Source organism: Rhyacophila brunnea, unplaced genomic scaffold, assembly GCF_057557595.1.
Source record: "Rhyacophila brunnea isolate RB1 unplaced genomic scaffold, BYU_Rbru_1.0 scaffold_4, whole genome shotgun sequence".
Classification (NCBI taxonomy): domain Eukaryota; kingdom Metazoa; phylum Arthropoda; class Insecta; order Trichoptera; family Rhyacophilidae; genus Rhyacophila; species Rhyacophila brunnea.
Window position 1 is genome coordinate 17806340 of NW_028233068.1, and position 24270 is coordinate 17830609.

The window sequence follows — 24270 nt, forward strand, 5'->3', positions numbered from 1 at the left end:
ATACATTGGGCTTAGGCAAATAAAAACAAAATAAAAAATAATTTGTAATAATTCTCAAGCACTCTTTTTAGAAATAAGTCTTAGATTTTAATTTCTAACACAAAAATTTCCGTCGGTTTTTTTTAGAAACCTGATCCAGGGAGTGGAACTGTCAAAAAATTCTCGGTGTCCACCCGAATTCCGGAGTGGTGTACACCGAGTGCGATAGACAAAAGACCGTTAAACGAGAAATTAGGCTATGTTGTGTTGAGTAGGTTTGTGCATAAGTTAAATGCAATACTTAATGCTTTTTTTGTCCATTTTCAATTAATATTTTGGAACCTCGCTATTCAAAAACCAAAAATCGACGATAAAATTTCGGCGAAAAGAACGACTAGGTACACGGACTAATCGGTGGTGGTGTAAATCAAAAGAATATTTTTTTCGATGGAATTCGGCATAAATATTGTAGCTCTGGGTATTATTTGAGTAATGGTTTAGCATGCTAGGCGCACATCTCCGGCATGCTCGCTGTTAGTCACTTCCAATCCGCCAGTCGCTAATGACACGCTCAACGGTTACCGTCACTATGCCTCCAATTTAATAAAAATGTTTTTCAATCCTTGCCGACGAAACTTGTGACATTTCGACAACAGAACAATTTTCTTTGTGAATTAGATACATAGATTATGAAAATATGAACACAATTTGTGAACATTCATTCAATTTGTTCATGTAACACCACAGGAAAAGGCTTATCTGACAAAATATTGGAAAGTTTCCATAATTATGGTATCGATTTGTCATATTTACGTGGACAAGGTTACAACGGTGCCGCATCAATGAGCGGGAAGTTTAATGGTGTCCAATCTCATATATCCACAAGCTTTATATTATGTTCATTGTGCATCACATAGTTTGAATTTGGCAAATTTAAATGCTGTAGCTGTGAAGGAAATAAGAAATTGTATTGGCATTATTGAAAAAGTATATAATTTCTTCAATACCCCTAAGAGACAGACAGTCATTGTTGAAAATATTGATAAATATTCACCGGAAACTACGTCAAAAGTATGCCCAACTAGGTAAGTGGAACGGCATGAAGCCATCATGCTCATGGTAGAACTATTTGATGCAGTGATTCATAGATTAGAAATAATTACTTGTCTCGTATTCGTCTTCTAACGCAAAAGTTTTGAATAATTCGTCATGTGAGTTTGGTTTTACATTATCATTACTATGCTTGCAAATTAGAGTCTGTGTTCTATACGTTGGCGTGTGGTTTCCCCCCCGCTTCAGCACTGCATTCCCTCCCATTGAAAACTTGCAACAGTCGAACGCGATGGCACAATGCTCTCCGTTCGCGAATGACGTGACGTGAACGCCAGCTTATACAATACAGACTCTATATTTGCGTACACCTTGCCATTGTCTAAAATATTCAAAAAATCAGACAGTGACCTTTTAACTGCTCTAACTTTTGTTGACGATGTTGTGGGTGAACTAAATTCAGTTCGCAAAACAGCAGAATCTTCGTTTAAACTTATTTATGATGAAGCGTGTGCAAAAGCCAATAACTTTAATGTTGAAATAAAAAAGCCGCGAACTACATTGAAACAAACATTGAGGTGTAATGTTCCGGTAGAAGAGTATTTCAGTAGAACTATCTTTTTTCCATTTATTGACCAAATATTAAATGAGCTCAATGAATATTTCATGCGACATCGCGAAGTACTGAAGTAGTTTTTAACTCTTCTTGCAAACGGAAGAGATGCTCCAACAGAAAGAGCATTGGAAATATTTCGTGACCTGTGCGAATTTTATGGCCGTGATATGCCTTCTACAAATCTTGCAATTTTGAACGCCGAATTGAAATTATGATATAAAAAGTTCGATAAGTAAATCAAATGCAGTCACACTCCATGCAGAAATGCTGTTGATGCCATTTCAAACACAGGGAGATTAAAGTAACCACGGCCGAAGTAATTCAAGAGCTTTGTAAAAAGAAAATAAAACTTGATTTTGTTGTGTAAATAAAATTTACAAATCCTACTAATGTTTTTTTTTCATTTGCATGAAAAATATATTTTACCCCTCCCCCCCTACTTGGCTCCCTCCAATATTAATTCCTGGGTGCGCCACTGCTTCGACCGCCCTAGTACGATGTAGATCCTGTACATTATTAGTATGGCGGAGCGGGCCTGTTGCTAATAACCAACTCTCAATAAAATAGTGGAATAAGACATCTACATCTACATTGTGGATGGAAGTCCATATGTTTTACAATTGTGTATTCAAAATGATGCCATGATGCCAATATTATTGGAGATCAATTACCTACTTTAGACTGTTGGCGTTTGGAGCTTAAGTCTAATGACATTTTAGGAGTTTTAATTGAACCACTATTTGCACAACTATTTTGGTGTCAGAGGCTCCAATTAAAAAGCAAACAATACCAAGGTACCCCCTTATATTACTATAATATTGCTCGTCAGTTAAGGCAACAGAAAATAATATATTATAGTATGACAGCTGTTGTAGGTATTTAAAGTGTGTGTCGCGGCGCCCTGGGCAGGCTGATTGAAAAAAATAAGGTACTGTTCGGTTATCAGGAATACAGCGGAAAACACATTTTGAAAATAGCCGATAAACTGCATTATTTGTTAGTTTAGGTTTGGTTAGGTTAACCTAACAAATAATCCAGTTTATCGGCTATTTTCAAAATGTGTTTTCCGCTGTATTCCTAATAACTGAACAGTACCAAAAATAATAATTCCAGACAATCTATTGTCTGGAATTATTATTGAATTACATGAACAATAACATGACCACAATAGGTCCCTAGACAAAATGCCTCTCCATTTTTTTATACAGTATTTTTTATTATCCGTTCACGTGTAGTTTCTAGTCACCATGGACATCAATGGGCAACGGAAGTAAACTAGACAACGTGAACTTGACAGAAAAATTACAATGTTAAACCTTTTATGTTAAATTTTGTTTCCAACCAGTTAGCTGATTTTTTAAATGGAAAGATATTTTCGTTATTAGTAAGTTTATGTAGCTGCAGGGCTTTTTTTGTTATGTAACGCGGTGGAACGGCGTTCCGGCACCTTTTTTCATGGTATTTTTAACGTTTCAAAAGCAATTAGACGAAACAATGTTCGCGCTTACATACCTAGTTTTCCTTAATCATCTCATATGAAAAGACAAAGGTATCTGAAAAACTATCGCGTTTAAGATAGGTAATTAATATGCATTGAATTCTATTATCTAATTAATATATAGACCGGCGTATACATTATTTTGAACTGCACCTATTTCACATTAGAAATTGGTTACAAACATACTTTAAATTTACTATAAAGAAGTTCACATGGATTAAGATAAACGATAAGGGTAACTGCAGTCAGCAGTGACATCTCGTGTGTGCGGATAGGTTCGGTATCTGTTTTTAAGGGCGCTGTGAAAAATCTTTTGACACGAAGGGAGCTGCTAGACGAAAATGTTTGAAAACCATTGATATATGACATCATTGATACGACAATAAATTAGTCGATTAATTGAAGAGGTTGTGATCGAAAATACCCCGCAGAGTCAGCAAACAGTGCGGTGACTACAAACGAAGAATTGGATACAAATATAGGTATTTCGTATAAGAACTAAAAAACAGATCATTCAATTTATTTATTTACATCAAAGAAAAATACCGGAGAACCTGAACAAAAATATTCTCGAGAATCTTCAGATCTCAAAAAATCTCAAATTCTTGAGAAACAATTTAGACACAAAATTAACAAACAAGCAAAAGTAGTTTTTAGATTAAGGCTATCTTCAGTGTTGAGGCATGGTCTAAAACAATGATACTCAACCTTTTTTTTCTTCGGGCCAAATAAATATATATTTGTAAAGTAACGCGGGCCGCATACTGGTGTGACGAAAAAAATCATGAAACCCCCCCTTTTTGACAAAACATTTTTGAGATTTAAAAAAATATGCGTGTTTTTTTTTAATTAATCGTGTGCAATAGCAACACTCTTATACCAGATCTGATGTGGACCATAATGACAATCCTCTTCGGGTGTCACTATCTGTGCGTCAAAGTCGAAACGAATCTGAAGATGTACGAAATTCCTGATAATAAATGTGTTTCGGGCCGCACATAAAAGCTTAAAGGGCCGCAGGTTGTGTATCGCTGGTCTAAAAAGATCGTGGCTAGGCGATGCACGGATTGTGCAAATGACGCGTGCCGAACGAAATATAATTTGTCATAAAAATCCAACATGCGCCATTTAATGTTATGTTTATTGTTATATTAGGTACTAATAATAATAGTACTTATATTCATTGACATGTTTGTTTTTTAAGTACATACGTAAAGTTTTTTAGTCATCTTTACACGATTTAAGAATATTTTCATCCGACGCCATTACAAAACAAATCGACGTGCGGACACCTCGACGGTCGGTCTCCAATTGGCGACTAGTGAGAAATTTCGTCGCACCTACTGTTGAAAACTATTTGTCATTTCACTGAAGTACGCTCTTAATATACAAGAAAATTTCGGCCTTACTGGTGCCATCTTGTTTTTCTTAGTTATTTAGAAATTTAGGTATGGTTACTTGCAATGCTACGTGGTTATTCTTCTTAAAAATTATGGTTAATCGCATGTAAAAAATCTTGTAGGCTTGTATTATAACACGAATACTAGTCGTTTTAATCTCAGTGCGGCTGTGAAATAAAGAGCTTGCTGAATACGAATTTAAATGATTAATTATTTCAGTTTCATTTTGTAAAAACTCGATATATAAAAAAAAGATCGGTTCTTGTCGGTTAAAGGGAAGCCAGCGGCAAACAATTTTTGAAGATAACCGATATACCTATTGGATTATTTGTTATGTTAGGTTAGGTTTTCATTCTTGAATTCATGAAGTTTGGCAAAATCGGCTATGAAAATTAGCGCGGTTTCCGCCTGGTTTCCCGTAAACCGACTTGTACCAAACGATTTTTTTCTACCAACTTTCAGACTGATCATTGAGGTAACTGGTAAAATTTCGAGGAGACCGCATTTGAGTTTAATAATAGGGACCGGATTTATATGCTAGTGCATGTTTTGAGTGTATGCACAGTTATGAGAGTTGCATAGAAGACCGTTTTGAGACACGCAGGATCAAAAAATAAACCTTTATACTTATATGGGACATTAGAGCATATTTGAGGCATTAGTGCATATTTCATAAATAAATGAGGCTTTTGCACTTATTTATAAAACATCGTAGATGGGTCTAGGACGATTTGGCACCGCGAACTGGCCTCCGCCGATTGGCCTCCGGTAATTGGCCGCCGGTACAATCGGACGCCGGCCCAATTGGACGCCGACCCAATTCGACGCCGACCCAATTGGCCTCCGGGAGGATTGGACGCCGCACAGTTGAATTAAATGCGCAAAGGAATAGACGTACGTTACGATTTGTTGGAGTAAATAAGCAAGTCAGTTTAATATGCTTCTATCTTCTCAGAAGTTGTACTTTATACATTTCGCGTTTGACACATTTTTAATATAGATTGAGAATAATTATTATGCCTTATGATGTTTATTAAAAGAAAATAATTCTTCCCTCGATAAAACTTAAAGATGTGCATAATCAATTAATTTATTGTCTATACATGGGTACTTATTTATATTTACAACAAATATTAAAAATAATGTTAGATTGAAAACATTATATTTCAGCGTTTTATCGACTTAATAGTATAATAAAGCTTAAACATGTATATTATTATGCATAAATGCGTATTTTAAGTTAGTATGAAATTACAAACAAAATATTAAGTAAGTTATCTGCTAAGTATAAATGTTTCAGTAGTTTGATTGATAAACTACTTAGGTACTGGGTGCCGGACGAAATCCCGAAGGCCGAAATCCCTAAAAATAAAAAAAAATACAAACATCAATAATTGCGCAATTTTTGCAAGAGAGACAAAAACCCATTTTTTGCAGAAATATAAAAAAATGTAAAATACAAACACCAATAATTGCGCAATCGTGAATTGCGCAATTTTTGTAAGAGACACAAAATCCATTCGTTCTACAAAATGGTCTCTCCTGAAAAAAAATTGCGCAATCGGAAAGACACATTTTCCACAAAAATGGGATTTGTCTCTTACAAAAATGGCGCTCCCGATTGCGCAATTATTGATGTTTGTATTTTACATTTTTTTATATTTCCACAAAAAATGGGTTTTTGTCTCTCTTGCAAAAATTGCGCAATTATTGATGTTTGTATTTTTTTATTTTTCGGGATTTCGGCCATTCGGGATTTCAGCATTCGGGATTTCGGCCTTCGGGATTTCGGCCTTCGGGATTTCGTCCGGCACCCAGTACCTAAGTAGTTTATCAATCATATGTTTACAAAGCATTTATGCATAATAATATACATGTTTAAGCTTTATTATAATATTAAGTCGATAAAACGCTGAAATATAATGTTATTTTCATTCTAACATCTAACATTATTTTTAATATTTGTTGTAAATATAAATAACTACCCATGTATAGACTATAAATTAATTGATTATGCACATCTTTAAGTTTTATCGAGGGAAGAATTATTTTCTTTTAATAAACATCATAAGGCATAATAATTATTCTCAATCTATATTAAAAATGTGTCAAGCGCGAAATGTATAAGGTACAACTACTGAGAAGATAGAAGCATATTAAACTGACTTGCTTATTTACTCCAACAAATCGTAACGTACGTCTATTCCTTTGCGCATTTAATTCAACTGTGCGGCGTCCAATCCTCCCGGAGGCCAATTGGGTCGGCGTCCAATTGGGCCGGCGGCCAATTACCGGAGGCCAATCGGCGGAGGCCAGTTCGCGGTGCCAAATCGTCCCATTCCCTCGTAGATTTCTCGACGATAGTGGTGATCGAGTATTAAAAGAACTGGATGAGACATGAGGATGTCGTTATAATAGAGTCACTGGACACGGTGGAAGATGTTAAAAAAATATTGTCTTACATCCCACATGTGATGGGAGACATAAACAAAAAATTCGCCAACATTTTATCCAGAAATCCAGATTTAGAGAATCATTGACAAAATTGATGCTTACATAACTGAATAGGTGTGGATTTACCAGCAAAAGTGAAAACTCAGGCACCTTTATTTAAACTTTGGCCAATCACATTTGTGGACGTTGAGAGGTCGTTTTCGGCATAATAAACAAATACTGGCAGATATGAGGAAAAAATTAATGTACTTATATAAATGTAAATAATAATTAAACACACATTAAAAAAATATATTGTAACTTATTGTTTCGGGCTAAAAAAAATAGTAAATAGTATTGAGAAATAGTCAGGTAAGTGTGTCGTTTTTGTTTTTTAAAGATGTGTTTACTTTACATTGTTAATTATTTGCACTTGTAAAAAACAATTTTGAAAATAATGTAACTTTATATCGATCATTAAAATTTTTGTTTTCTTTTGTTATTGTATTAAGTATGATTATAAAGAGAATGACTCCTACTCTTATGGAGTAATAAGACAAGTCGACATTGATATGGACCTCCAAGAACTGCAAATGGAAATCAAAAGTGATGCAAAAGTGACCAACCTTAAGAGGTTGACAAGAAAAAGTGACACAGGAAAGCTTACGAAGACCTCGTCAGTCAGTATTAAATTTGGGGAGAAAATATTGCCGAGAATAATAATTCACATATATGGCGTCTCTTTTGCTGTAGAACCGTATGTATTCAGGGTAATGCAATGCTACAAATGCTGGCGATATGGGCACATTGCGAACAACGTGTAGTAGCGTAAAGCCTACAAAAAATAAGGCAAATTCAAATGGGAAGACAGAGGTTAATGCGATGGGAGAAATTATGAAAATCTTGCTGAAAGGGGGAGACTGGCAGCAGATCATTAAACAATTAATAATTAAAGCGGTGGACTGGGTATGCAAAAACTTCAAAGAAGGAAATTTAGGAGAAATTCTAGGGGAGGTTCTGCAACAAAATGGAAAGTAAAAAACAAATTAGGATTTTACAATGGAATGACAGAAGTATGAAGAAAAAAAATAATGATATAGAACTTTTTCAATAAGACAAAAAATAACAATACCATTAATCTCAGAGACTTGGCTGAGGTCTGAATTAGACTATCTGAAATTCAATGATTACACGATGCATCAAAAATACAGAGGGGATGAATACGGAGGAGAGCGATTCTGGTGCATAAAACACTGGCGTCTAAAGAAGAAAGAAAGAAAGACGGAAGAGCTAGGCAAAATAATTATAAAGCTATTTAACAGAATAGGAGTGAGGACCTGATCGACGGATCCCCTTCCAGAAGAGAAGAGGCGATATGACAGCGAGTCGCAGTGAAAGCCTCGGTAAAATCACAAAAAAAAGTATGATTAAAATTAATAATTCGTTTTTCGATTTTTATCAGTAATATTGGGTGAAGTGGTTTTCTATTATGTAATTATGCATATTTTTTCGTTTTTTGTGCATATTTTAACGGTTTTAAGTGCATATGTGCATGTATAAATCCGCTACCTAGTAATAATAATCTTCAGGAGATGAAACAAATGTGTCAGAGCAAATAAAACATAGTGTATCGAATCGTGTGATAATGAAATTTAGAAAATCAAAGTAATTTTATTGAAAATTGAAAATGGCGCTCCGGTTCTGGAATTATTGTGAAAATCATTACATTTTTTATAAAGTTTCATTAGGTACTTGACATGACGCACACACCTATTTCTACAAACAATAATAAGATGTGGTGCTGTTTTATTACAAAGGTTTTACTCGATTCTGATTAATAAGAGTTTTGTATCATTCCATGGGATTTGGATTTAGTATGTACCTAAACTATTCCAGGAATCGGCTTCCGACATCTTCAATATCTGTGTATTAGTACCTCATAATTGAACTAATTAAACGATCGTAAATAATATTTTATTTATTTGTATAAAGCATTGACGTAGGTACTGCGGAGGAGAACAAACCAATCACTGCTTATTACCATTTTTGACAGCAGATTTTGTAAATAGTTTTTTTCGCCTGCGCGTTGAAAAAACGTTACCGGCCGAAATCTTAGGCATAAAGCCCACCAAAAAAGCGCTCGACGCGCTCACTACTGAGTAGGCCCCCTTCCACCCGCGCATTACCCTTCACCTATGTAATAAGGGGCTCAAGCAGCACAAAATAATTATTATTATCAGCGTCTCTCATAACAGTCATAACAAAGCAATAAAAATATTATTAAATTTCTCGGGGCTTGTAATTAAAATCGGACACGCAATAAAATTAAACAATGAGTTCTCTGTTATTAAATAATGTATTCTCGCCCGTCGATCGACGACGCTTCCTGAGCGTGATTTTGCTCGCCGCGTTCAATGAATGGACTGCATTGTATTTTCGTTCATACGTATCGCCGAGAAGCCAAAAAACGATGACTCATGGGGCGGGCGCGCATAATGCGTCGTCAAATCCAGTGGGCGCTGGCGTATTTGATTACGTTGTATTTTCGTTGATTTACGCCCCACTTGTGAAATTTTGCGCGAGAGCCACACTTGCTGCGTTAAGTGGGTTTTACGCCTTAGTGGTAGTGCGTATCGGAATATGTCTAAAGGCTGTTATTGTTTTTGCCCGTCTAAAAGCGCGTTGACACGGTCCAAGTACGATCCAAGTACACTTGGACCGAGTGCCATCCAACGACAGTTTCATACTAATTATTCCTATCCAAGCTACTCGGACCGCGTCCTACTCCTCCAAGTTAGCTTGGATAGGTATAATTAATATGAAGATGTCTCATACGAGTGCGCTTGGATGGCACTCGGTCCATGTGTACTTGGATCGTACTTGGACCGTGACAACGCGGCTTAAGGGTATGTAGGTATATGAGGTAAGTATATAGGTATAACATGAAAACCGGCACACAATAATTTTGGAAAATTATTGAGCGCTACGGTTCATAAAGTTTTCTATTTCGAGCGCTGATTATGACAAAGCAGTGACGTCCTGTGGGGGTAGACAAACCATGTACTGCTTATATGCGGTAGATAAGGAAGAAAAACTAATATTTTTTGACAGCATATTTCGTATACTTATAACAAACAAACTGGCAATCTTTAATATTTTCGGAAAATTATTGAGTGTTCCGGTTCATAAACTTTTATATTTCGAGCGCTGAAAGCCAACCGACCACTGGGTCGAGTGTCGAGCAGAGTGGGTCTTGGAAGAGCAGGCAACCGATAAAGATTTTTTAAGGAAAGTCATCCTCAATGATAATATTATATTCGCAAAAAGTTAACAATACATAAATATTGTGTGCTTTATTTATAAAAAAACAAATTTGTACCAGAATTTGAAACTCAAAGATCACATAATATGTCAGCATACCGTAATTGAGTTTAAAAGATAAGAACAGTTCAAACAATAATTGAAATTAATTTGTCTCTTAATTGATTAATTGTACGAAATGCAGTTGGCAAATTGTAAGACATGTTCGTCACACACGGGTCAATGAAGTTTTATTGTTTTCGCTACAAGATTACAGCCAATCATCAAAGTTTCTTTTCGGTGCGAAGTGCGGACGGTACGCAACTGATGTCTGGCTAGACGGGCGAGCCGTTCTAATAATTTTAACCCTGTCGTGAACAAAATACTAATGACATTCAAAATATTATAGAATATGTAATAAAAAAATGGGCTCTAGAATCTAGATCGTAGGAATCTTATACTTGCAAATTTCATATTAGGAATATTTTTAAGGCAGTTCGATTTTCGAATCGAACAATCTATTGTACCTACGTGTGGTTGTATTGGTAACAATTTCATTATTTTTCTTCTTTTATTGGCAGCACCAAAAACAAAATGGCGGTTCGCATTCTGGCTTGAAATCCGTTTCTTTTTTTACATAACGTACGTTATTATTCGGTGTTTTACCTAATTTATCATCTTCAAATAGTGGTCAATGTATTGCTTTTGGTTATCTACATAACATTGACGAATGAGTATTTTTCCATAGGCTTTAAGCTAAATTTGATCTGCAAATGTCTACTTTGATACAGCAATATGTGAGGTGCGGAAAACGTCCAATTGAAGCGAGCTAATAAGTCTCCACACCTCAAGTAGTTGTTGTCAGTCTCTAGCGTACAAATAAAGCCTGCTGCGATACCTACACACTGCGGAGGGATGTAAGTATAGGTATACCAAGCAGTAGCGAAGGGTAGAGTAGGCTGTTAAGATCCGCCATAAATAGTGCACATTAAACTTTGTTAGTATTAAATATTTGTTTTTATTAAACTAATACTACAATAATTTACAGATGGTGTTGGTAGGTTTTTAAAAATCAATTAAACCGTGCCTAAATCAAACCGTAATATTTTCTGTTTACTTTGGGGATACGACTAAATTTCGCGTACTTTTTCATTCATACTTATTTATTTTCGTTGGATTAATAATACGTATTACATATATCGTTAGTTCATTTTATAAATCCATTAAACCCTGCCTAAACCAAACTACAATAGATAAAAAATATTATTATGTCTATAAAATATCCGTATTTATGCAATTAAATCATACATAACTTTGGATATTTGATAGATATATAAATATTAAATTTTATGGCATGGTTTTTGCAGGGTTTAATTGAATTTTAAAAACTAATAAACACCATTTGTAAATTGTAGTCGTAATTCAATGAAAACAAAAACATATGACTGACTTTTGTATGCACTATTTAGCCTACATCCACCTTTCGCTACTGATACCAAGTAATGTATAGGAGTACGGTATACTATCTCCAACAGTTGTTTCGCTTAACATGCAGTCTCTCACATCGTTATTACATTGCATTATTATTTAATTCGATATTGATACCTACAATAATTTCAAAACACACTTACAACATATTATTAAATTTCTTATACCTACGGTGGAGTAGATACGCACTACGCAGTGATCACCGTTAATATTAAATTTATCATTTTCAAGATATAGGGGCTGATCGTCTATAATTTTTATATCAATGGGGTGGGGTGTGTTTAAAATGCTTTTCGATTATCACAAGAGCTTTAAAAATTTTAACTAAGCATATTATTATAATATTACAGTTTTTGCTAAGGATAACAAATCAATTGATAAAATAGCATGGCATGCAATTAAAATGCAGTTAACAGTTTAAGCCAGAGGGTTGGAGCGGGCCCTTTTTTGAGTTGCTCCGCTCCGGGATCTAATTTAATACTACTAGTCGAAGTTGAATTTCCTAGTCCTGAGTAGGGAATCCAATCCCGCGCCAAAATTCTGATCCCGGGATTTCGGGATTACAATTTGACAATCCCGGGATTGGCATTTTTTTCGATTGTTAATATAAAATTTTTATATTCACAAATAACATTGATAAAATCGGTCAAAAATAAATCTAGTATAATTTATACTATTTAAGACATTTATTGTTAATATTGTATACGTTCAATCTTGGAAATACATAAGTTTAATGGAGTAAATAATATTCTAATATAAATAATAATGTGAATTTAATATGAGATTGCTGTTTCTGATAATAAAGACTAATTGAATGGATTAGCGAGATTTAAAATAGTAAAGCAAATAATCATGGCGTACTTATGGCCTTTCCGCTTCATAAATCTAATTAGTCAGCCAAATATGAAACTGCCGTAAAACGTATGAGATCATGGTGGAATTACTTTGTTAAAAGTGCGAAGCATTGTTTTTTTCAATCTTTCTCATTTTTAATAATTTATGTGAAAAAATAAAATAAATCGGCAACTTACCTACACATGGGTATAAATCAAACTTCACTCAAACTCAGTTTATTTCTAATGTAGTTATTTTTTATTATAAGTATTTTTTCTGTTATATTTTTGCTTTTATTTTATGTTCCATAAAAATTGATAAAAAATCAATCCCGAAATCCCGGGATTATGTTTATCAATCCCGGGATTCATAGGTATCGAAAATAGCTCGGGATCCCGGGATTGGAATCCTAGTCCTGAGTCAAGTGTGTCGGTTTGTACCTAATGTAACTTGACAACAGAAGTCCGGCGTGCGTATTAGGACTAAGGCACACGAAGCTGCAAGTTATCGCGTAGACGCGGTTACTGGTCGGTTTGGTTGTGCAGTTCATTGTCTATGCAAAGAACGACCTAGTATCCGAGACAACTTGTCGCACCTCGCCTTTTGTGGTTTCCCTATAAAAATCGCTTAAGTAAGTTCCTGTTTGACACAACAACCAGGGCAGACCAGTAAGTCAAAGATAAACTTACAATTGTAAAAAAATTATGGTCATATTTATTATTAAAATTTAGTTTATTTATATATATTATATATTATTAAGTTGTTAATATTTTCTCGTACAGATTTTTGACTAATTCATAGTTTTAATATTTTTTATATTTATTTTAAAAAAGATCGATTTTTATAAAAATATAAATGTGTATAACTTCCTCTTTATTATCCTTTTAAAATCCTTTTATTTATATGAAATCTTATTTAGGTATGGTCCCAATATTTAAGCTCGATTGTTTCGAATTTTTAAAATAATATTTAAAGTATTATAAATTATTATGAGAATTATGTCGAGATGCGTCACGACAACTGAACGACAAAACAGAAGTGGGGAGTAATATTAATATCGTGTTTGAATACGTAGCGAACCGAAAAATCGATATTTTTTCGGTTCGGTTCCGGTTTTCGTTCCGACAAAAACAACGGTAGATATTTCCGGTTTTCGGTTCAGTTTCTGTTAGAAACCCTGGTTATAAGACAGTAAGTGCCTACTCAAATAGTAAGTGACTTATTATCTTATTAGTAAATGAATAATTTATTGGCACATACTTCACAGATGTATTCTCCAGTGTCGCTTGGTATTAGCCTCCTCACTTGTATGCTATGGTTCCCGTAAAGTCTGACTCGGTCTGGTGGTAAAAGAGAATGGTCGGAGCTGTCCACCATTAGTTTACCATCCTTCAGCCATCTGACGTGGTAATTCATTCCTGAAACAAAAAAAAAAACAAGAAAATGTCTTTTTATAATTGAAAAACATTTCGCTGTGCATCGCATATTTTATTCTAGAGCGATGCATATCAAAGTTCGGGGAATTGCTCCCTCGAAGGCGATAGAAGACTCGAGAGGCTCTGGTTGGCAAATCGGCTGTAGGTGGACATTTGAAAATAAAGGATCAGTAGACGTCGCTAGATCGCCCAAAACGGTCAAATACTATAAATCAATATCTCTAACACAGTCGTGTGTTTGAAAAGCCGATTTTATGGGATGTATCGTTTTTATGATTAATATCCTAAAATATTATTTGAATATTTCATTTTTGTAAATTAATTTTTAATTTTTCATATTTTTTGACATACGACTGATTGCAAGTTTACATTGGCTACTAATTTCTTGACATACGACCTATTGATTTATAGCTGGTTACGTAGTAGAGTAGGTACCTATTAATATCAGTGGTCCTCTTGTTAAATGAAATTATTAGCTACCAGCTCATCAGCTAATCAATTTTTATAACAGTAAACTAAGATTTGTTTAGTTTTATTTTTTACTATAATTAGAACATAAATTACAGTTATTTACTACTTTAGATATATTAATAAAATATTGTATTTTTGGGCCCTAATGCTTTGTATACTCTTGCAATGTTGTAGCTACGCCACTGCATATTATATTCCAGTACATATACGTAGATAAAAAAATATTCTCTATGAGTAGGCAAGCACTTGTAATGGCCGTAATCACTTAATTAGAAAAATAGCAGGACGGAATCTTAATGATAAAAGGTTTACTGTATTCAATATATCCTTTTAAGATGTTGTCAAAAATAGAGTGAAATTGTCACGAATGATAAAAAAAAAGAATTAAGTCTTTGAATTTATTAAGTGTATAATTCCTGTTGTAATTACGTTTGAACTTGATTCACCCCTGTCTGGCAATTAAGTATTGTAATATAATATCAGGTGCTTTCAAGCATTTTAAAGTGTACATACTTAATATCTATATTTTATTATTATTTTACTCGTTTGTCTCTATACCGCTTAAAACAGTATTGTTAGGGTGCAGGCACACGGCACTACTGTAGACGTGCGTCGACACATGTCTTTTTTGATCCCAATTATTGCATCCGATTGTAATGTAATCGGAATCAAATAAGACCCTGCGTCGACGCATGATCACTGCAATGCCGTGTGTCTGCAGGTTGCTGATATTTATACAATTTAATGATACACATTCTTGTTATTGGATTCTAATTGGATTTGCAAAAACATACGTTTTTTATTATATTTTTTCTGATAAAATTTCCATTTGAGCACACGTATCTCAAGCTGTCACAAAAACGCGGTAAATTTCGTTATTTAATTTTAATTTACGTTGCTAATTAAAAAAAATACTTAAGTACATCTTTTTTATTTAACATTTAAATCGAAAACAGAAAAATAAAAATACGCTCAATCTATGTGTATTGAGAATAATGATGCGTTTTTAGAATGATTAAATATCCATTATCGAGGACGGTTGAGGGCTCAGACACACAACACTGCAGTTGCAGCGCGTCGACTTGATTTCAAATGCATCCGATAAGGATCTTTGGTTGGATAAAATAATCCAATTTGAGATTCAAATAGAATACATTTAGAATCAAGGACCTGTGTCGACTCGCTGCAACTGGAGGGCTGTGTGTCTGAGCCCTTATAATGATGGCGGCTTGGAGAAAAGTTAGCACAGGCATTGCAGGGTTTTGCAAAAAGCTAAAACCGCACTGCTTACTATTTAAATTCCCTGATTTCGTTTGATAACACTTACCTAGGTTCATTCACGAATCGGAAAGATTACTTTAGCCAATTAAATGCCATTTAAAAATGACTCACAAGTCGACAGCTGTCTTTTTATGGGTAGGTAGATAGATATTAAACTTATTACGGTTACTACATACATATGCCATTCTACGAAGAGATTTTAGACTATTGAGAAAAGACGTAAGAGTTAACATTAAATACTGCTACATTCAGTATTAGATTTAATATTATGAATCCTTAAATATAGCTTAAAATTTACTTTCCTTATTAGTAAGTAGAGGTAAATCATTCTATAGTGACACCATGGTTATGGAAAAAGCGACTTACAGTTGAAGTGGTATTGTTTGTTAGCATTAAATCAGGCATTGCAGCAAAAAATTCCAATACATATGCGAAACGCCTATGGCGCCACTGTAGAATGATTTACCTATACGTATCTATACCGGTGGCGAAGGGTGGAGGTTGGCAGTTAAGATCCGCTATAAATAGTGCACACTAAACTTTGTTAGTCATACATATTTGTTACCATTGAACTAAGCCTACAATTTTCAGATAGCGTTCGTTAGTTTTTAAAATTCAATTGAACCCTACGTAACCAAGCCATAATCGATAGTAGGCAAAAATATTCGTCTATCTATAAAATATCTAAACTTATGCCATTAAATCATACATTATTTTAGATATTCAATAGATAGAAGAATCATTTGTATCTATTGTGGTTTGATAACGCACGGCTTAATTATTTAAAAAATACTAACTAAGATCGCCTCTGATGATACGTACTTATCAGCGCTCGAAATGGAAAAGTTTACGAACGAAAAATTCCTGAGGATATTTACATGGTTATCAAATTGATAAACATAAGTGTGCTAGATTTTTTGTTATATGCCATATCTAGCTCAGACGGTCAAATTATTTTGTCCACGAGACGGAGCGATAACTTTACAGATCTCACGAACCGGAATGGCGATCCGGTGCGTTACCGTCTATTTCGAGCCCTGGTACGTATTCTTAATTCAGCGAAAACAAATAAGTATGACTGAAAAAGTGTGTAATACTTTTGTCGGATCGCCCATAGCATACACTATTATGGTTCGGTTTTAAATGAATTTTAAAAACTCATCACCATCTGAAAATTGTATTTTTAGTTCAGTGAAAACGAATAAGTGTGAATGACAATGTTAAGTGTCCACTATTTATGTCGGATCTTAACAGCCTACCTCCACCCGTCGCCACTGACCTATACATAGCTGCAACAAATTAAACTAGATATTTATAAGAGACCCCCAACGCCAAAATCTATTGAATCGGTGTTAGTGGTGTTCATGTAACTTGTAACACATTGATAATGAGGAGGTGTATCAAAGGAGTCCCAAAATGCATAGGGGTGGCAGAGGGGGGGTAGGGCTACCGATTACGTAACATGTTGATCTAAAGATTTTGCTAATCAATATAATTTTGACATACATTGGAAAATTGGGAGCATGTCATAAAGCTCATTCATTACAATCATGGCCCCCACAAGCGGGGGCTGACAGGGTTCTAGCCTGCGAGCCGGGGCTCTGGGAGGCCCGCGTAGCGCGTCTACCTTATAAGTGAGATAAACATACAGTCATCACAAGTTTGCTCTAATGGTAAAAAATCGCCTGCGGCGCTATTTTACTTTAAGAATATTTGATAACATTTTAAAATATGTGATTGTGTGATGCAAATTTTGATTATCGTGTGTCGATATTCGAAAACTTCATAACTAAAGTGGATTTATTGGAAAATACATAAAATCACTAAAAATACACTGAATACCCTTTGGAACACCATTGGAAAACGTTTCTGTAGAGCTTTCAACCCTAGCGATAGATAGGGGACGACGACAAAGTTCCTGGCCTAGGTGCCCGTTTCAGGATGTGGGGCCATGATCACAATACATGGGTGGCAATATGGGAATCTGCAGTAAGCGCCTCGAAGACACAGTTATTTGTAGTAGGCATTTAAGTAGGTATTTAAATGACCAACAATTTTTCGAATTATGCGTAAGTATCAGATTTTGAATAAACATGGTCAAATAAAATAAAATTACCTACATATACCCAAATACTATAATACAACACTCAAAATATATCAAATCTAGTCTCCAAAAGTACAGAATTGATTATCATAACTACAGGTTTAAAAATATGTCACGATTAATAGGTAATGATCTTTGACTCTTCTGATGCAGTGCGTAAAGCAATGGCATTTCATCCAGGAGCTCCGGAATCGATTCTAGATGAGGACACAATATATTTATGTGATTTCTCACAGCCTGGGTGTTTTGATTGTTTCACTTCTATTACTAAATACACTAGATACTGTTAAACTAAACTACTGTCATTGGGCCTCTATGCCTGTTTAGTGTTAAAAGTGATGATATATATATATATACGTCATATATTATAATTATATATAATCTTAACAATTTGGATATCACATAGTGTTTATGCTGTTGTGGCATATGAGAAAAGCTTACATGTAAATTGTACATAATATTACACTTAGTCGTATCAAAGTTCACCGTAACCCCTCGTACCGGAAAAGGATGGCCGTATATCATCGAGATTAAAAAATGATGCGTTGTTCGTGGAGCATTACAGACAGCAATGTTCCTTTTGCGCTTTGATATTTTTTTTCAAAACGTATTAGCTATGTACTCCGATCAAAATTCGGGACTTTCTTGTAGGAGTAGGACCCTTAAAGTAAAAAACTTATGATAACACCAAATAACAATTAAATATTGCTCTAGCGAGTGAAAGACATTAATCTGCACTTGCACCCAAACGTAGTTTTCAACGCTCGAAATGGAAAATTTTACGAACCGTAGCGCTGACTAATTTTCCGAAAATTTTAACGTAATTATCAATGTTATGTATATTTTATAAAAATAATTATTGTGTTAATTTTATTTTCTTTTATAACATATCTAGCTGAGATGGTCAAAATTATTTTTTCACGAGACGGAGCGATAGTTTTGGGGATTCCATCAACCGGAATGGCGCTCCGGTGCGCTCCAGTCCGTTTCGAACCCTAGAAGGTAGAAAACCGCTAGTCAGCCCATAAGATTTGAAATTTGTCAGTAACTACACACACACACACACACTAGTATACAGTAATACACAGTGTTTACCACTTAATGTTTACAATCTTTAGTTGTTTTTAGTTGTCACAATGAAATTAGTTTACGATTTGATCCAACGTAGCTTGCACTAATCAGTATATTTTTTCAAAGTATGATATCTAAACAAACTCCCACATGAAGTGCCAATAGTTAAAGTCAGTTATAGTCAAATTTTACAATAATATTACATTGTACGTTTTCTTTGATTTCCCTTTCTATTAGAACCACAAACAACGTATACAACGTATACAACGTATACAACGTAACAAACATATTTTTTCTGTAGGTAGGTATATCAGGAATAATGACATGTAGATTAATGTGATTTCACCGGTGTTCTGGATCTATATCTTCCTCTTCTTATTTTTAATCCTTCTCTATGATTTCTGACCAGCTGATTGTGGGGTGTTTCTTCTTCATCACTACCATAGCTGAAATATGCACATTTCTTTCTTTTGGGCGAGATGATATCAGTTTCACAATCTGTATTATTACGATAATTAAGGGCCCTCCCGATCAAAGTCTCTTCACTTTCTTCGCTGGTCCCGATGATGCCACATCCACTGTCCGCAGCATCGCTACGACTATTGCCGATATTTTCGCGCAAAAATTTTTATAATTTTGAATAAATACACTTCCAACATTATCGAATGTAAAAAAAATCTTCGTTGCCACTTTTATCGTTATTTTCGTTGACATTTTTGGAGTTTTCCATGCTGATTTTTATTTAATTATTTTCTTAAACACGTAATTTACTGTATAAATATATTATTAATTACTAATATCACCAACGTGGAGTTACAACAATACTAGCTAGTTTCACAATAAAAACTAATATGGTCACTGTAAGTGGGAGCCGCAACTGAAGATTCCGCAGGAACTGGCTCGGTACCAGGAGAGCTTGAACACTCACCTGAGCGACAATGTTGAGGTTGAAGACCATGAAGAGGTGAATCAACACTGGGAAGAGTGCAAGACTGCCATAGTATCCTCAGCTAATGATACCTTAGGACGCCGAAAAACAGGTGAACGATCAGAATGGTTTGACGAAGATTGCCGCGAAGTCACTACGAGAAAGAATGAGGCTTACTTAATGATGCTACAGAAGAAAACACGGGCATCAGACGATGAGTATAAAAAGCGCCGGCGTGAAGAAAAGAAACTACATAAGAAAAAGAAACGTGATTATTTAAAAAAGGAAATGATCCTACTCCAAGAACACTATAAATCCCAAGAAATTCGGCTGTCCTATAGAAAGATAAATAATGCTAGGAAGGGTTTCAAGCCTCGTATCACAATGTGCAAGGATGACAATGGCATGATACTCACAGAAAAGCACCGTATTCTTGCCCGGTGGGTGGGTTTCTTTGATCAACATTTAAATACCCCCCATAATGATGCCGGCAACACTAACATTAATACTCATGACCAGGAATCAGTACAAAGTGGCATGGATGATAACGAAGAACCACCGACATTAAATGAGGTAAAAGGTGCCATTTCAAGGTTAAAAACAAACAAATCGCCTGGAATAGATAACCTCCAGAGTGAATTAATAAAATGTGGGGGGAAAAGCCTGCTCAAACATTTACATAGCCTAATCAACCAAGTATGGACTTCAGAAAAGATGCCAGAAGAGTGGAAGGATGGGCTGATTTGTCCCCTGCACAAGAAAGGAGACCAAATAGAATGTAGTAACTACAGAGGGGTGACACTCCTTAACTCTGCATATAAACTGTTGTCGATTCTGATATTCCAGCGGCTGGAACCCATTGTAGAAGGAATACTCGGGCACTACCAAGGAGGCTTTCGACGAGGGAGATCATGTGTTACTCAAATATTCACTCTAAGGCAGATTCTAGAAAAGACCACTGAATTCAATATTAACACGTATCACCTGTTCATCGATTTTAAGGCAGCTTATGATAGCATTAATCGATACCGGCTATACGAAGCAATGCGAGAATTTGAAATTCCGACGAAAATAATTAAACTTGTAGAGATGACAATGACACCAGTACAATGCCGGGTAAAGCTTCAAGCGGAAATATCCGAGCCATTTGTATCACTGAATGGCCTAAGGCAAGGTGACGCTCTGGCATGCCTTCTTTTCAATATTGCGCTAGAAAAGGCGATACGGGATGCAAAGATTGATGCCCGTGGCAGCGGCACGATATTTACTAAGCCTGTGCAGCTGCTGGCGTATGCCGATGATATCGACATCATTGCCATATCAGAATTGGCGCTGAAAAAGGCATTCACAGCACTAGAAGCCTCTGCCAAAAGAATGGGTTTACAAATAAACGAGGCAAAAACTAAATACATGCCTGTCTATGTCACACCACGAGAAGTCGCACCAAAGTTAAATATTGGTGCATACAAGTTTGATACGGTCGACAGTTTCATATACCTTGGATCTCTTGTAACTCGACATAATGATATTACAGAAGACATCAACAAGAGAATCATGTCTGCGAATAAATGCTACTTTGGTCTGTTAAGACATTTTAAGTCCCGCTTACTATCTCGTCGAACTAAAAGCACTCTTTACAAAACACTTGTAAAGCCAGTGCTCACCTACGCATCGTAAACCTGGACATTAACTCTGCGAAATGAACGAGCCCTGAACATATTTGAAAGAAAAATTCTCCGCCGTATATATGGACCGATCAGGGATGGCACCAATTGGAGGAGAAGATATAATGCTGAGTTCTACGGACTGTATGAAGATTGCAGCGCAGTTCAATCAATTAAGATTGGGAGACTGCGATGGCTAGGTCATGTGCACCGTATGAATGACAATGAACCGGCAAAGAGAGTGATGTCCAGCAATCCAATAGGACGTAGAAGAAGAGGGAGGCCAAAGATTCGCTGGTTAGATGGAGCTGCCAGTGACTGCCGTATTCTGGGGGTACCAAATTGGAAAGCGGCCACACTGGATAGGGACAGGTGGACGGAGCTGTCTGAGGAGGCCAGGACCCACACCGGGTTGTCGCGCCCCTGATGATGATGAAGTGGGAGCCGCGTTGACACGGTCCAAGTACGATCCAAGTACACTTGGACCGAGTGCGTCGAAATTGTATGTGAATTTTATAAAAATAAGTGTGTTATATGGCATATCTAGCTCAGATGGTCAAATTATTTTTTCCACGAGACGGAGCGATAATTTGCCGATTTCACGAACCAGAACGGCACTCCGGTCCATTTCGAGTCCTGATTATAATAATATACTCTGGGCTAAACCCACTGGCCTGAGCTGCCTACTAGAATCATTGGGGCCAGAATGCCTTAGTGGAAAAAGTTAAAAACAATTTTATTATATTCAATTAATTGGATATTGATTGGTAGGTATCAATTAATATCTGATAATAACGCTGTCAGTATTATCAGATATGTGATAGATACGACTTACGAGTACCTACCAGAATTATAAATATATTATATATACGATATGATTGTATTTCTAATTTACTTACTTACCTATTTCATTCTGTCTTTCCTTTGTATTCCGTTAGTTTTTATTACATATTGTATAATATAAGTGTTTTATTGAGGCATATATTTTATCTCAAAACTATACGGCCATTTATTTCCGATACAGTCTTGAGTATATCATGGCGAACTGTGATTACAGCCAACTGCATAGGTATGCATTTCCGATGAGAGAGTGTTAAAATATACACAATTAACTTCAACAATCAACATTCTCTGGCAACTTTATAATAATGTATAAATATCAAAAAGTCCTATAATATAGTATGTTTGGGATTTCTTACCTGCATTTTCCAAATAACATGGCAGTAGAACTGTATCATTTTCAAATGTTTTCACTGTAGTTGGAACACTCTTAAACTCCGAAGGTGGGTCATATTCCATTTCACAAATCACATGGTCCAATATTGAAAAGGTTAATAAAAAACAGAGGACTTCTCGATAATTTGGTGACATTTTGGTTTAATTATGTCATATCACAGCCACTCATTAAAGTTTATTGTTTTATTTGTGTAGTTAAATATCACCTAAGCACATTGTAATAATTATAATATTATAGGTAAAAAAATTATTAATATAATTAATATAAAAATGTGGATACTTAAAGGAAAAAATGTCTATGGTGTTTCAGACACACCATTGAATGACCATTGGTTACAGAGATAATAAAACTTACGTCATTCATTCTTGCCACCCGATATAAATGTACCGAATTTGACACGTATTTTTGGAATACAGAACTCCACGATACTTTTTAATTTTTAATTTTATTTTTCTCATTAGTTTTGAATATATATTTACCGATTAATAAACTTTTCTAGCTATTTTTCGATAACAACTTTACCTAGAGACATCACCTTAAGGAGTGCGCCCGTAGAAGACAGATTGATTGAAAATATATTTTTGATAAATCACTGAATGGCTAAAATAAAAATGTAATACTTAGTATAATTTTTTTTTTTTTTTGCTGACAATAAGTTTAACTACTCGTATTAACCTCACAGGTATTATAATAATGTTAAGTATATTATCTATATTAGTAATGATTGGATATTATGTGCGAAATTATACATTAAACAGCAATAAGCTTCAGTAAAATAAATAACACGTTATTATAAAGAATATTATTATTTTGTATTTTCCTCCTATTATTTTTGTAGTAATTATACTCTAATACTACAAGTCTACCATACGTTTCCCACTATATCTATGGATCATTTTATAAACAGCTCCATTTGATTTATTTATTTAAAAAAAAATCAAAATAAATTTGTCCTCACGGTAGATCATTACTAGTGTATGTTTCTACAATCGCAGCAACCAGTTTGATCTACGCATCTGGCGAAAATCCCATGAGAAGTGGCTCAATTGACTGTGCGAATGGCCAATAACGATTCCTCGTAACAATCTTTAATATTTTTATTCGTGGCGGCGCATACTGTGCTCCGTTCAGGAACGGACGTGGTATTTTTATTCACAAGTTGATAAGCCACTGAGTTAGGGGTGGACGAGACAATGAACATTCACGACACTGTGAAATAAAATAATGTCGGGCCGGTATTGCTATTATTGATAAATTTATTCGTCTGGGTCAAACAAGAAATCGTAATCTGGTGAATTACAAAATGTCACGATTTTCAACAATATGCATAATAAAGTCTTTTCATTATTTGTCACTCGTTAACGTTGTTACCCACGTATCAATATTGTGTTAGTAGTCTTGTGTAAGAAATATCTACCTATCATTTATGCATTGTCCCCCACATCCTAAAGCGGGCCCCCAGGCCAGAATTTTGGCGGCC

General features: G+C 35.2%; 1 protein-coding gene across 2 annotated transcripts in view; it reads right to left on the reverse strand.

Annotated features, from left to right (window-relative positions):
* wrapper (immunoglobulin domain-containing protein wrapper) overlaps nt 1-24270 on the reverse strand; it is a 36806-nt gene that overhangs the window by 7182 nt on the left and 5354 nt on the right. For both annotated transcript variants that reach the window (XR_015071483.1, XM_085954112.1), the window contains exons 2-3: nt 22753-22995; nt 13859-14016 (exon numbers count right to left, since the gene is read on the reverse strand). Coding sequence is in view for 1 of the 2 variants with exons in the window: in XM_085954112.1 (XP_085810238.1) it covers nt 13859-14016; nt 22753-22924 (330 nt within the window). In the remaining variant the exon portion in view is untranslated. The remainder of the gene's footprint in view (nt 1-13858; nt 14017-22752; nt 22996-24270) is intronic.